Source organism: Centrocercus urophasianus, unplaced genomic scaffold (assembly GCF_019232065.1).
Source record: "Centrocercus urophasianus isolate 14NV4802_14NV808 unplaced genomic scaffold, USGS_Curo_1.0 seq_26, whole genome shotgun sequence".
Taxonomy (NCBI): domain Eukaryota; kingdom Metazoa; phylum Chordata; class Aves; order Galliformes; family Phasianidae; genus Centrocercus; species Centrocercus urophasianus.
In genome coordinates this window covers 15891683-15905461 of record NW_024884822.1, presented here as the reverse complement: position 1 = coordinate 15905461, position 13779 = coordinate 15891683, and the positions used below count along the sequence as shown (strand labels likewise).

The following is a 13779-nucleotide window of genomic DNA, read 5'->3' as shown; positions in this document are numbered from 1 at the left end:
GGAGCCGCCGCGGCAGCGGGAAGATGGGAGCGCCGCACCTGTCCTTCGCCGCTCAGCATCGTCCCCTGTCCGCGGCGCGGTAAGAGGCGGGGGCTGCCTGCTCCCACCGCGCCGCAACAATGACGGCGGGGGGCCGGGACGGGAGCGGGGAGCGGGGCCGGGGCGGCGGTGGCGTGGAGCGCGAGCGATGGCACTGAGATGGAGGCCGAGGAGGCGGAGGGGAAGCAGATGGGAGCGAGGAGAGGAGAGGAGGCAGGGATGCAGGTGATGATGGCGACGGCGATGGAGGGAGAGGTGTGGCAAGGATGCAGCCCGCAGCCGTGTCGGAACCCGCCTCAGCCTCCATCCCGCACCATTGTGCTCCAGGTCCGTCATTGTCTCGTCCTCGCCACGGCACGCGGTGCAGCAAATCGCTGCCTGCGGCGGAAGGAATTTTTACGGAGCTGAATTCAATGCGCGGAGCGGCGCAGCTGCGATGGGCCTCGGTGAGATGGCACTGAGCTGGGCGCTGGCGCAGCTGAGCATGAGCAGCTGTGATGGAACTCCCCTGGTTTATTTTTACTTGTGGAGCATCTTTGCCTGTTCAGCGTTGCACGAGGTTTATTTCTGTGTGTTTTTTTTGGAAACGCACCTGTATGTGTCTCGGAGTCTCAGAGCTGGTGGGTTTGTGGATGTGTGTGAGAACCCGCGAGCTTCGCCCCTTTGTACGCGCAACACATCTTTTTTTTGTTATTATTCGACAGCTGTTAGCTGATGGAATGCGCCAATTGGGCTGATGCACAATTTACTCTTAGGTCATGGAATTGCTGCCCCTCAGCTTCATGATGGCTGCTTAGGACAGCATCATGCATTTGGGCTGGTTTATGGCACTGAACGCTCATTTGTAGACTGTTTCTGTTTTCTTTTCTGAATATACGTATAAAAAAGATGCTGAGCATGCCCTGTAGGTTGGGAACATAGAGATGTGTCTTCTTTGAAATTGTAATTTGAACTCTTGTAAGGAAAAAAATAATGACGCGTGTTGTTGAAACCTTTGCGTTCTGAGCCTGCCCTGTGCATTACAGTAAGGTGATGCCTTGGGTTCTTAGTCTCTTTCGTCTTTTGGGTCGGATTCTGCGTGTGTGCATATACCATGCCCTGTTTAGTAATCCGGGCTTTCTGTGCCCAGTCTCCTAGGCAGAGTGTTTAATAACCTTGTCCTTGTCATATTTTGGTGGTTTTTGACAATTTCTCTTCTTCCACTGGCCATTCCCAAATATGTGTTATGAGTGAGAGCCTCTGTGTCCGACTTACTAGGAAATGAACACAAAGTACAGCTGCATCGTGGTGGGGTGTTAAGAAGAAAGTTGTCTGTTGCCATTTGTAAATGTGCGGTAGGGTCTGTGAGACATTTTATTATCAAGTTGCTGGAAAATGCTGCATAATTTCTCTGTCATTACAATGGATAAGTAGCCCTTGGGTGTTCAAGTCAGGAAAATACTGTGAAACAACTGTCAGAACGGTGCTCGGAGTGATTTTCAGTTTTGTTTTCTATTCATCCAGTTGATATTACTGATACTGTGGTTTAAAAATTGTATAATAATAGCCCCCCAAATTGTGAAACAAGATATGGTAATGGATTCCACTGTCATAAGGCTGGTGTACAGGTGTTGAAATCCAAGTAGTTTGTGAATTACAACTTTTATCTTTTTTACCTTTTTGAATGAACTTTGGGACTGACCATGCTGTGAACTCATTTTTCACTACTGTGAGTGGGGGTTGCTTTGCACTGTGGTCAGTATTTATGCTTTCTGTTTTCTTTGTGAAGTTGTGAAACAGCAAAATAATTCTCATCAGCTACCTGAAATTTGGATCACATGGTCTGCCATGCTCCATATCTTCTATGTTCAGCCAGGTTTCTCTGTGCATCATAGCATCGCAATGTTTGGTTACTGCAAAATAAACGACTGAAATAATTACTTTAATTGATTTTACGACAGTATGTTTGCAGTGGATGTTTCTATAACAACTAGACTGCTCTAATTCCCAGGCAGGAAGCTTTTCAAAGTTCCTGTATAGATCTGTATCACTTCAACATCTGCTCTTGACTGGATTATAACAGTCGTGTTTTCCCATCTTCAGAGACAGATTCTCTGCTGCCTTCTTTTTAGTCATCATCTACGTCTGTGCAGGGCATCAGTGCAACTCTGCCATCAGCTTTCAAGATCCAGAATCTTTATTACTTGTTTTTGTATCTTTAAGGTATATTTGAATTTTTCCTTTAAAATATCAGGACTGAAAATCCTAAATGCCCCCCCCTCCCCTCCTGTCTAATTTATTTGTTGCAGGAGTTGGGGACCTGTATAGCAAGTTTATCAGCATGTTGCTGACATGAAGTTGCAACGAGTGTATTTAGCAACTTTTTGGTAAATGACAGAAAAGCTGCAGATTGCACTGTGTAGTATCTGATGAACTTGAAAGGAAAAAATAGAGATAAGCAAGTGCTTTTCTGGATGCAGGCTTTCAGTTTGGATCATGGTGAGTTGCTGACAAACTGTGGCACATCCTGAAACCTTAAGGCCTGTGTGGGTTTTTTCCTGGAAGATCATGTTTGGACATTGCAGCCACTTCCCTTCACTGCTGTCAGAATAAAAGCAAGGTGAACTGAGTTGTGTGCCCATCTGCCTCGCAGTTACATGAAAAAGAGGCAAATGAATGCAGAAAGTATTTAAGTACATGACTACACTATGAGAATACTCTCAGTGAACTGTGTAACAACAGCCAACAAGTAATGAATACACCCGAAGAGCCAATATACCACAATTCTATCTTCAGATGAAATATAATTCTGTGATGAACAACAAAACAATCGAATTAAATTTATTTTTACACAATACAGCAAAATGACTGATTTGAATTAACTGATAACCACTGATATCAGTAAATAAGCTCAACTAAATGTCCCACAAATGTGGAAATTAAAATTGAAAAGAAGAAATGCAGTTAAAACTTGCGTGGAGTGTCCAGAGTAGATGAGAGTAATCAGTAATGAGTGAACACGTAAAGGTGGGAGGAATGGTAATTGCAGGTTTTCTGAGCATGTTTTTCTTCTATTAGCACTGGTTTGTTAAAATTCAGTAAGCAGACTTTTTTTTTCAATTGATGCATAAATATTTTTCATAATTCATTTGTGCAGTGTATGCAAAATCCATATAACTCTTAATGTTACAGGTGTTTGAAATTAATTATAACCTGTACTCAATTGTTTTGTATGTCTTTGATGTAGGATTGGTGTACAAATAAGGTACTGAATAGTATTCAAAAGACCTGGAATTGTGTTAATCCATAACATTTTATTATAGTTCAGTGAACATAAGTGTTTTTTTGTTCCTGAAGTTCTGTTATTAATAGATAAGTCTTTTTTTTTTTTTTTTTTTTTTTTTTTTTTTACACTATGCTTTTTTGTATTTAATATTCAAGGTTCTGTGAGCTGATGTTTTCTGCCTGTATCAACGAGGAGGAAAATGAGATGCAGTCACTTTTGCAGAATCAGCTCAGAGAATTTGCTGCAGTTTCATAGGGCCCTTAGTAATATTCACTTTCCATCTCCCCTCCCTGAATAGAAATTATAATCAGTTATAATCACTCTCAGACAAACAAAGGGTGTTTGTAGACCATTGCACTTGAAGTACATGTAGTAATTTACAGCTGAAAGAACAATTGTGTGGATTACTATTTGATAGCTTGTAACTGAATGAATGGTTGGATTAATTAATTTGGAAATGCTTTAAGGAATTAAGCTATAAGACGAGAGTGTGCCCAGCGCTTTAGAGGCACAACTAACTGCAAATCAGCATCCACGTATATTCAGTGGTAAGCATTACTGGCTGAACGGACTGGCCTGTTTTTGCAAAGGTCTGTGTTAGCAGATCACTTCCGAATTGCTTTGCATGTTCTGTGGGTCACAGAATGACACACATGTTGCCCTTTCCTTGAAATATGTGGTCAGTGTCAGTGATCTGCATGGTAACCTGTGTAGGATGAAGTCAATGAAGGTGTAAGCATTGTTCTTGAAAGCAGACTGTAGGGCTCTTGAGGGCTTGTAAACTGGTGCATCTATCTTTCAACGTACGATAGAAGGGTAAAAATCACAACAATCAGAAATGAAAAAGAGCAACTCTGGTAATATTGTATCCCTAAGTGAATAATCTGTGTGTTTCTAGTGAATTCTGTTTCTAGCACTGCTGTTTCCAAAGAAAGGCATTTTGACTCGAAAGTGTGTTGAAACAGATAAGAGGACGTTCACATACATACTCGTATTTCTGCTGGAAAGCTGATCTGAAGAGACGAACTGTAATGCACATTGGCTTAGATTTGTACAGCTTGGAGTATAGCCTGTGGTAATGGGAACATGCAGAGTCTTATCCCAGGCAACTTAAGTGAGATACAGGACATGGGAAGTTAGAAAGATATGTTCATCAGATTCTGAAGGGCACTGACAGTGGTGCAGAGAGAGGAAAAAACCCCACGGAATCACACAATCATACATGTTTTGAAGATATATTGAACTTACAATGAACTGTAGGAATGAAGTGATCTGGTCAGAAGCAAGATGTCCAAAGAAGGAAAAGTCATCAGAGAGATCTACATTGTTAGAAGTGAGGAAGGGAGATTAGAACACAGAGTTTTCTTATTCACTCTGACATCTTATGTAAATCCCCTTTCATCAACTGCAGGAAGAATTTAGCTAAAGGTGGCAGAAATTCTTACAGGCTAACTCCACTTTTAATAGAAGTAGTATTTAAATACCTGACAGCTTTTAGTGGTGAACGTTTTGTTTTCTTGCTTGTATGCATTTTGATTAAATAAAATATGTATTTGCTGGCTTATTAAAATCAAAATCAAAAGAAGGGCCTGATAATATAAATCATGGAAATTGCAGTATTTATCTTTCAGGCTCCATGTGTTTCTCTGATGGGATTTGAGTGTGATCCTACTTGCATAACATTCCTTTACAAAACAGCTTTCTTGGTAAACCACGGGTGGGCCTGGAGTAACGTTGGAAGCACAGGACCGCCAAAATGTCTTCTAGACCACCGCCTTGCAGTGAGCTGGACGGCTGCTGGACTTCATCCCTTTTTTGACAGTTCTGCTGTTCTTAAATTGAATGTCTGTATGGGAACTGTTGAGAAAGGGCCGGTCAGCCCTGGGAGCACAGCTGCAGCAATTTACCTGTGGGACAGGAAGGGGTGGAGCCTGGCTGCTCCTCTCTTAGACCTCATTTAAGGGCTGACTGCCAGCAGGGAAGGATCTCTGGTTGGAGATCCCTCTTTGGTGGAGCTTTCCTCTGTGAGCCTGGAATCTTCTGATATGGGTAAGCAATCTTCTTCCCTTCCAGCACCTTTCTAGTGTGCTCATCCTTCTGGTTTTTACACCTCGGTTGCACCACCTTTTTCCATTGTATTATCTGTCTAATTGCTACCACGTCTGATCTACGTCCATGTATCTTTCACTCTGATTTCCCTTCAGAACAGGGAAGAATCTTGTGTTTTTACCGGTAGTGTTCTTGGTGAGCACTGTGTTGTGCTAACTTCTAGGAAAAGAACTTTGTGAAAAGGAGGCAGATGGTATTTTAGCCACAGGATACTAGAATTTTGGTTTAATATATCTCTCACTTTGCTGCAGATAACAATAATGCTTCTGTCCCCTTTTGACTGTTTCCATGGTGCTGCCAGCATCTTGGGTAGAAATGTTTGGCCCACTTTATAGAGCAAGGGCCAATGGTAGTTTTAGCAGCCTGGAAGCTCCAGATTTGTGCTGTGTTCCTTATGTTGAGCCTGAATCTGAGGGATATTTTGTGTGTAGTCCTGGAGGAATTTCAGTATTATTGAAAATTGCTGTGGTATTGATTAAATATGTAACTATTAGACTATGAATTTTGTTCTGTTAAAAGCTGAGTTGCTTCAGATTTTTTTCTGAAGAGCTGTTTGTCACCATTTGGTGAAGTAAAACATGTTAGCTGCTAGCGTGTGAAGTTTGCCATGTCCTCACTATAAAAAGAAGTATGGAATAGAATTGTGTGAAGGCATGCAAGCATTTACAGTATGTCTGATTTAAGACTTTGGGTTGGCCTTGGGATGCTGAACTGTGATTTCATACAAAAATAATGCAGACCACTCTTCTAATTGCAGTTTCCATTAATCATTTTTTTTCATTGTGTGACTGTATGGGAACTGCTGAGTCACGGCCTGAACCTCTGATTGATCACCTGAGATGAGCCTTGAGTCAGCCAGAGGAGCACAGCTGAAGGCAATTCAATTCACCTGTGCTGCCAGAAGGGGTGGAGCCTGGCTCCTAGACCTATTTAAGAGCTGGCTACCAGAGGGGAAGGATCTCTGCTGGAGATCCCCTCTTTTGGAATCTTCTGGTGAGCTCAACCCAAGGGTAAGCTCTTCCATTTATTCTCTTTTTGTGATCGCTGTCTGCTTTGCCTTACTCTCTTGATTATATTGCAATTATAACATCTTGATATCTATTGATTATACACAATTATATTGTGACTATAACATCTTGGTTATACAGTGACATAACACAAAGAATGGAGTGCTATGGATTTCTTGAATATTGTAATCCATAGCCAGAATGCTTGGGTCAGGAGTCAGGAAAAAACTGAGATGGGGTAGGCTGATCTGTCCTGGCATCCTTCTCAGGTGGAGAGTAGGCTGAATTAGCATGTGAATGGTTTTCTGGCCAGAATTGAAATACTGAAGGATTGTCTGTTTAGGCTCAATAGCTTCTGTTTTTTCATACTGTTAGAACCACCTCCCAGTGGAACAAATGTCACCTCCTTTAGTGGAGCAGGGCTTTGGAAGTGTGAGAGACTTGTGGTGGCTACCATCTGCTGCCCTGAGAAAACAGAAAACTGGAGTATAACTATAATTTAAGTATGGCCCTTAGAGCGAGCTCTGATGGGGTGAGACCATTTCTGCTGTGAGGAAGAATAAAGCTCAGTTCTTTTAACTGCAACTTAAGGTAAAATCAACTTGTTCTTTGTTAAAGCAACTTGCCTAGGTGATGAGACTACCTTAGTAAAACACGTAAGAGCAAACAAATTATGCAGTCTAAGAATTCCCGTTATTCTCTCTCCGTTGTTTTAGGTGCTGTTATCCCCAGAAATTTCTTCCAGGCCCCTGGTGTATTTCAGAGAATGGAAAGTCGATCCATCTGCTCTTCTACAGACAGTTGATCCCTTGAAATGGACAGAGGATATGAGTTATTGCTTATAACAACATCCTTTTAAAAACACTTTTTCCTTTTTGGTAGAGGCTTCTCAGAAAGGTGAATTTAGCTCTGAACTACTCGGAGTAATGAAACTTGATTGTGGGTGCAGTGTTTCTTGCTGCCAATGGACCTGATTACAATTAACAGGTCACTGAGCTAATACTTTTTAAATACGGCTGAATGGTGACTGTTGGCTGTGTGGTGGTTGCTCATGTTTCCATTGGCCTTTCATGCAGAGAGGAATTGAAGCCTCCGAACCTGTTGTTACCTAGGTTGCTCTGAAAATAATGCCTCCTATTTATTTTCGTGGAAATGCAAACAGATACATAGAGTGCAATAATGCTAATCAATAGGACAGACTCTTAGCTACAAAACACTATTTTTCAACACAGTTACTGCAGTTTGTTACACATTTTCACCAGTGGTGACGAGGAGCCTGCATGTCACGCTTGCCAGTGACTTGCTGTTTCACAGCTGCTGTGGTGGTGTCACTACAAGGAAACACGGCCCATGCTGTCCATCTTTCGTTAGCTGCTCTGCCGTCACATGGCAACAAAATGTAATGCAATAATGACAGGAAGGTTCAACATCTGCTGCCATACTGCCAACATCTGCTCTGACACTGGGCCAGTATCACAGAAGAGGAGTCCCTCATACTTTGCTTACTTTTTAATAAGCATCGCAGAATCAAGTTTACTATTATGGGAAATAAACCGTATCAAACACCATGCACTGTGAGGGAGCATATGGAATTTGTAGAAATACAAATGAAACTCTGAACAGCAGCCTAGTTTCAGTGAGACCACAAAATTAAAACCTAGCAGAGGAGTGGCCTGACTATAATTTGTATAGGCAGTGTCCTTTGTGAGGTTAGCATGCTGTGATTTTGTTACAAAATGCACATTTTGTGATAATACACATTAGAATCCAAGTTAATGAGGGTTTGCAGCTCCTTCACCCTGTTTGTTTATCCATGAAGGAAGCAAGTCCTCTTACAACTCTGCAGAACAGCTTGAGAATAGCAGAGAATAGGCTGCTGTCTATTGAGATTTTTTTCTGTGCTGTAAAACCCATTCTGTAGGACAACTACTTAACATCAGATTTGGTATATAAATCTTTACAAAGCTCAGAGCTTTGTGAGCCAAAACAACCTTTTGCTACAGATTTCATAACGGTTTTCTTAGTGTTTTGTTATAGAGCCATCTGGTTTTGACAGAGGTGTTTCGTGATCGTTATGTAGTACTGTCAGCAGCTCTGGCCCAGTGTGCCGGGTTCAGCAGGAAGGGTACAAAGGGAAGAGGCAGGGAGATGGGCCTGAAGTAAAACAGTGGCAATGAGCGGAGGGAGAAAACTAATTTACTAAATGTGATAGTGGAATGTGAGATTGCACAGTAAAATACAGTATCACTGGAGTTGAAACTAATAAATCAAAATGAGAGATAGAGTAAGGCCTTCACTTTTGGACACTAAAGCTGAAGACAGATGGCTGGGGAGCACTGCAGAGATGAACAGCAAAAGAAGGACTGTCTTGTGACTGGTGAGCAGGAAAACAGAAAGGGAACAGTGGCAGTCTGCTGGGAATGCCAGCAATCCTCACAGCTGGTGCGTTGGCCTTCCAGTACTTGAGGGGAGTATATAAACAGGAGGGGGAATGGCTGCTTACAAGGATGGGTAGTGATGGGACAAGGGGGAGTGGTCATAAAGTGAGACAAGGGAGGTTTAGGTTGGATATTAGGAAGCAGCTTTTCCCCCCAGAGGGTGGTGAGGCACTGGCACAGGTTGCCCAAGGAGGCTGTGGATGTCCCATCCCTGCAGGCATGCAAGGCCAGGCTGGATGTGGCTCTGGGCAGCCTGGGCTGCTGGTTGGCGACCTGCACACAGCAGGGGTTGGAACCAGATGAGCATTGTGGGCCTTTGCAACCCAGGCCATTCTGTGATTAACCTTTTAACTCCCAGTTCACTACATGGTGTGGAATACCAGTGACAAAAATCATAAAACCATGACAGGTATACTAATAAAAAAAGCAATCTCAATAATTATATATTGATTTCATAATAGCAAAGCAATGCAGTAAGATGGTTTCAGTATTTCCCAGATAGTAATAATAGTTTCCATTTCTTTTCTGTTCTGAAGGATACTCTTAATTTTCAGGATTTTCCACACTGCATAAATTTTGAGATATATTTTTCTTAACCAGCTCTAGACTTAGAGATTGCATTGAAATCTACTTAGACTTGGCCCCTTTACCCCCTCCCCCATCCTGCAGGAGTTTTAATTTTTTTTAAATGCTGAGAAGGGGAAGAGATTTAGAAGTTGCACAGAGGGGATTTGTCTTCCAGTATTAATCACGATCTGGTCTAGAATTTAATGTTCTCACTCTCAGAAGAGTAAATACAACTTTAGGGATAGTGACAGCCTGCTAGTTAATAGGTTGATATTGTGAAGTTATGTGGCTCTATGAATATCTTGATTTATTTTTCAAATAAGATTATTTTCTATACTGATGATACTGCAATTTCAGGGAGAAACAGGGAAATAATGTTACCCAAAAAGTAAAGCATAGAGATGACAGATTTAGAATAATATAAGCCTAATGTTTCTCATTACTTTTGCTTTTAACAGTATTGCAATATATTGTGTGTGTTTTACTGCATTTCAGTAAATATGATACCAGTCTTCCATGTGTATTTTTAGTGCATAAAGAAATGAACGCTTATCTTTTGGTCAGCATTTTGTGTTCTTACTTCTAGCTTACTCAGTACTTATATCTTCTGCAAGTACTTAAAAATAACTTCTATTTCAGTGGAGCTGTTACATGTGGAGGATCTGCTCAACTTTTTTTTAACATGCAAATGCACAGAGATGTCCAAATTTCTGTTACCCTTATGGTAGCTGGTGTACTTTCTAGTCAATCAAGAATACGTTTCTAACTCTTGTGGACATGGGGTGATGGGAAGTCCTAGGAGAAGGATATTTGGCATGAAGTCATTTATGCTACGCGTGTTTGAGATGCGTTAACCATTAAGGGATGCCAAGGGAGCGCAATGAATAGCTGCTAAGGCCGTTTGTCTCTTTCTGTACAGACAGTTTTTTTGGATACCATATGTCACTTAGATCTCCTGGAGGATGCAGCCTGCTGAAGGGGCCATATATTTTCCTTTTTCTCTTCAAAAGTAATGTGTGTGAGGAGAACGCTTACTGCAAGTGGAGGCCATCTATGTATTTCACGACTGTGTGTGCAGTACTTACAAGATGTCCAGCAGATCTCCTAAATGACCAATAACAACAGTTTCCTCTGTGAAGGGTAGTTTTACACTAGTGAAGGTTTTGATTACTAAAAAGAAATGCAAATCTTAACATAGGCCCTTACTGTGCCAGAATAATTTGTGAAGGGTGCACGTAGACTTAAGGTAGAGATGCCACTTAGAAAGAAATCTTCTCTGACCTCCTTGACAAGTAGATCCTGCTGCTTCAGCAGAAAATAACAGTAGTATTGACCTGCAGTGGGAATCTGTGCTGCTACCTCTCCTTATGCTGGAGTGTTGATAGAGCCCAGCTCTTGCTGATCATCTGTTTTGCTCTTATAAACTGAAAGGTCTGTGCTCTGTCAGGAGTGCAGCTTCTGCCTACAGGACTTTGTGCCCCAGCCCCTCTGTGCTCTAGCTCTGCCAGAGTTACAATGTGGGACCTCAATTTAGGAAGGACTAGTTCTTCTGTTCCTAGGTAAAAAACTGCCGGTAATGGTTTAGCTGCAGTAATGGTTTGCTGTGATTAATTCAAGAAATAATGAAAGCAAAAATCTAGCCCTTCATTAATAATATAAAGGATGTGCTGAAAGAACGTGAAAGTTACACTGATTACAGAGTTCTCTTCATTAATTATGAACCCACGTAAGTGAAATGATTATTACAGATTTGCAAAGTAAGTCACTGTCTTAAGCAGAATAGCCAAAGTTACAAACCAAAACAGCGAGTGGAAGGGGCAGGAAAAAGAACCTGGAAGTTGTGCGCCGTGGTCTCTTCTCTACCCATAGGATCACCTTGTGTTCCAGAACAGCTTCCAGCTCACATTGCATTACAGCAGGGTTTCTTAAGTGCTGCTGCAGACAGCCAGTCTCACCACAGTGTGGTCTGCAACATATGTTCAATACGTATTTCCACCCATTTTCCTAGAGTGGTCTGGAGCAGATCTCAAGGGCCCAAACCTCAAACTAGATTAATAAAGGACCCTTATTACAGTCTCCCTACAGAACTGTATGCTTGAATCCAACAGCATACACTCTTCTTTCTGTGACATAAAAGCAACTCTTTGTAAATCAGTAGGCATAACTCAAGCTGCAAAAGAGTATCAATCTGTGTCAGACTGCATTCCAAGATTCTTGGAAGCAGCTTAGCAAGGAGGGAATTAGGCCACTTGAAGAGGCAAGGTGTGCAAACAACTGACACATCTGACAGCGAGGGTTACACTGTGTGATAGGTACTGTTGCTGGAAACTCAACCAAGTTGAGTTTCTTTCTGTTTTTTTAAGTCTATAAGTGCAGACTCAGACATGGCCAGAGAGAGACTTTGAAGACTCTGCCTGTGCTTAGCATGTTAAAGCTCATTTGGTCTGTGTATCGATGGGCGGGATATGTGGTGTTGCCAGACCCTTGGCTGATGCAGGGAATGCTCCTACAGTGGAGCAGGGATGCCTTCAAAATGTTCTAGACATACCAGCTCATCTGTGTTTTAGTGTGCTGTTCGCGAAGCTTCCCAATCTGCATATCTTACTGATGTGATTGCGTTTAAACTTACTGCATTAGTTTGGCTAAGGTTGGAATTTTCTCCAAAATTTGGCTGAGGGACACTGTTGATGGAGTCTCCTTTGCAAAATGGCAAAGGAGACAAATTCTAGCCTGGCTGGGGGTTTTGCATATCATTTTTTTTCTCTGCTTCTAAGGAAACTCAGAATGGTGGTGAGAATGTCAGTGCTTTTCTCTTCCTGTAGCAGTTTGTAGAATTGTTGCGTGAAAGCCTGAATTTGGGAGGCTTGGAAGATTGCAAGGGATTGGGAAGGGCAAGAGGAAGAGATTGTTGATAGAACCTTTGGACTAAAATGCCTGTTCCATCATGATCCCAAACTGTAAGGCTTGAATTAAATGACCCGTCCTCTCCAGTTCTGTAGTCTCAATAGCTTTAATCCTTATTGTAAACAAATTTGTATCTTCTTTGCATGCTGTGCCTTTATGAGAAAAGGGAAAGAGTACGTACGAAATCTCTACTAGTATGTCAGACTTGCATGCAGAAGCCTGGTTGTGCTGGCATCTCCCTTGTAGGTTTTCAGACAAAGACTGCAGTGTTTTGAGAAATGAGCTATCCTGTGTTCTGTAACCATGTGAACTGTCATGCTGCAACGTCCACTGGCAAATAATAGTATGTCTAATTTCTTGCAGGGCTTCCAAAGCAGCTGAGGACAGAACCTTAAGGAATGCCATGCAGTAAGTGCTAAACAAACTGGCACAGAAAGGATCAAAAAAGATGGCAGTCTGTATTTGAAACAATTAAACATACGGACTCTCACTGATAAGAAATCATGTCCAAAAAAGGACGTAGCAAAGGCGAAAAGCCTGAGGCACTGATTGTAGCCCTACAGGCTGCCAATGAGGAACTCAGGACCAAGCTAACGGACATCCAAATTGAGCTGCATCAGGAGAAATCTAAGGTGAGTGAGGGTTTGGTTTTAAAGAAGTGTCTGCACTGAAGGAAAGAAACGTGGGGAAAACAGTAGAACAGAAATCAAGAGATGCAGCAAAACTCTTCTCTTGAACAACAGTTTGATGTTCCTTCACTGGAAAAGACTTCTTTTTACTGAGGTACAAATTCAAGCAGCCTCTGGCCTTACAGTGAAGCATTATGCCTTTTGTAACATCTTTGCCTGTGTTCCAATTAGTGATTTTTCATCTTATCTGCTCAAATTGTTTCTAAGTATACTGTTTTTAAAAAATTCCAGTGCCTAGTAGTGTTGCTGTTTTGAATGACTGCTTATTTCAGTAAAATATACCTCTATTTCAAAGTTGAGTGAAGTAGTCCTTAAGTGTACAGCATGAAAGTCCATATGGACCTTTGTAATCCTTCTGCAGTACAGACCAACTCTGTCATGTGCACTAAGGTATGTATGCATTGTTTCAGGCTTGTTCAGGTACCAGTGATCCGCCAGCTTTTCAGTATGATATCTAAACTTCCTTAAAAATCAACTTAGTATTATGTGTAGGTGCATGTAGGATTGTGCTGTGAAAGTGCTCAGAGGTCTCCAGTTGGGCTTAGACATATATTAGTGTAAATGTATTGAAGGCTGCTCTGTAACTTTGATTCCAAACATATGGACGAATAACTTAAAAGTTGTTTATATTAAATAGCAACAAAGAACTATCCTTGTAACGACCAGTGAAGCACACTTTTCTTTAGTTTCATGTCCAAGAGCTGACTATCTTAAAGTTTCACTTATGATTAAGAACATCTACAAAAGACTAGATGTTTTCT

The 13779-nt window shown here is 41.6% G+C and overlaps 1 protein-coding gene across 2 annotated transcripts in view; it reads left to right on the top strand.

Moving 5' to 3' along the window:
• The first annotated feature begins 23 nt into the window (after positions 1-23).
• The window catches only part of JAKMIP2 (janus kinase and microtubule interacting protein 2), a 37676-nt gene continuing 23920 nt past the window's right edge, over positions 24-13779 (top strand). For both annotated transcript variants that reach the window (XM_042826237.1, XM_042826236.1), the window contains exons 1-2: positions 24-79; positions 12693-12961. In XM_042826237.1, the coding sequence (XP_042682171.1) occupies positions 12833-12961 (129 nt within the window). In that variant the 5' untranslated portion in view covers positions 24-79; positions 12693-12832. The remainder of the gene's footprint in view (positions 80-12692; positions 12962-13779) is intronic.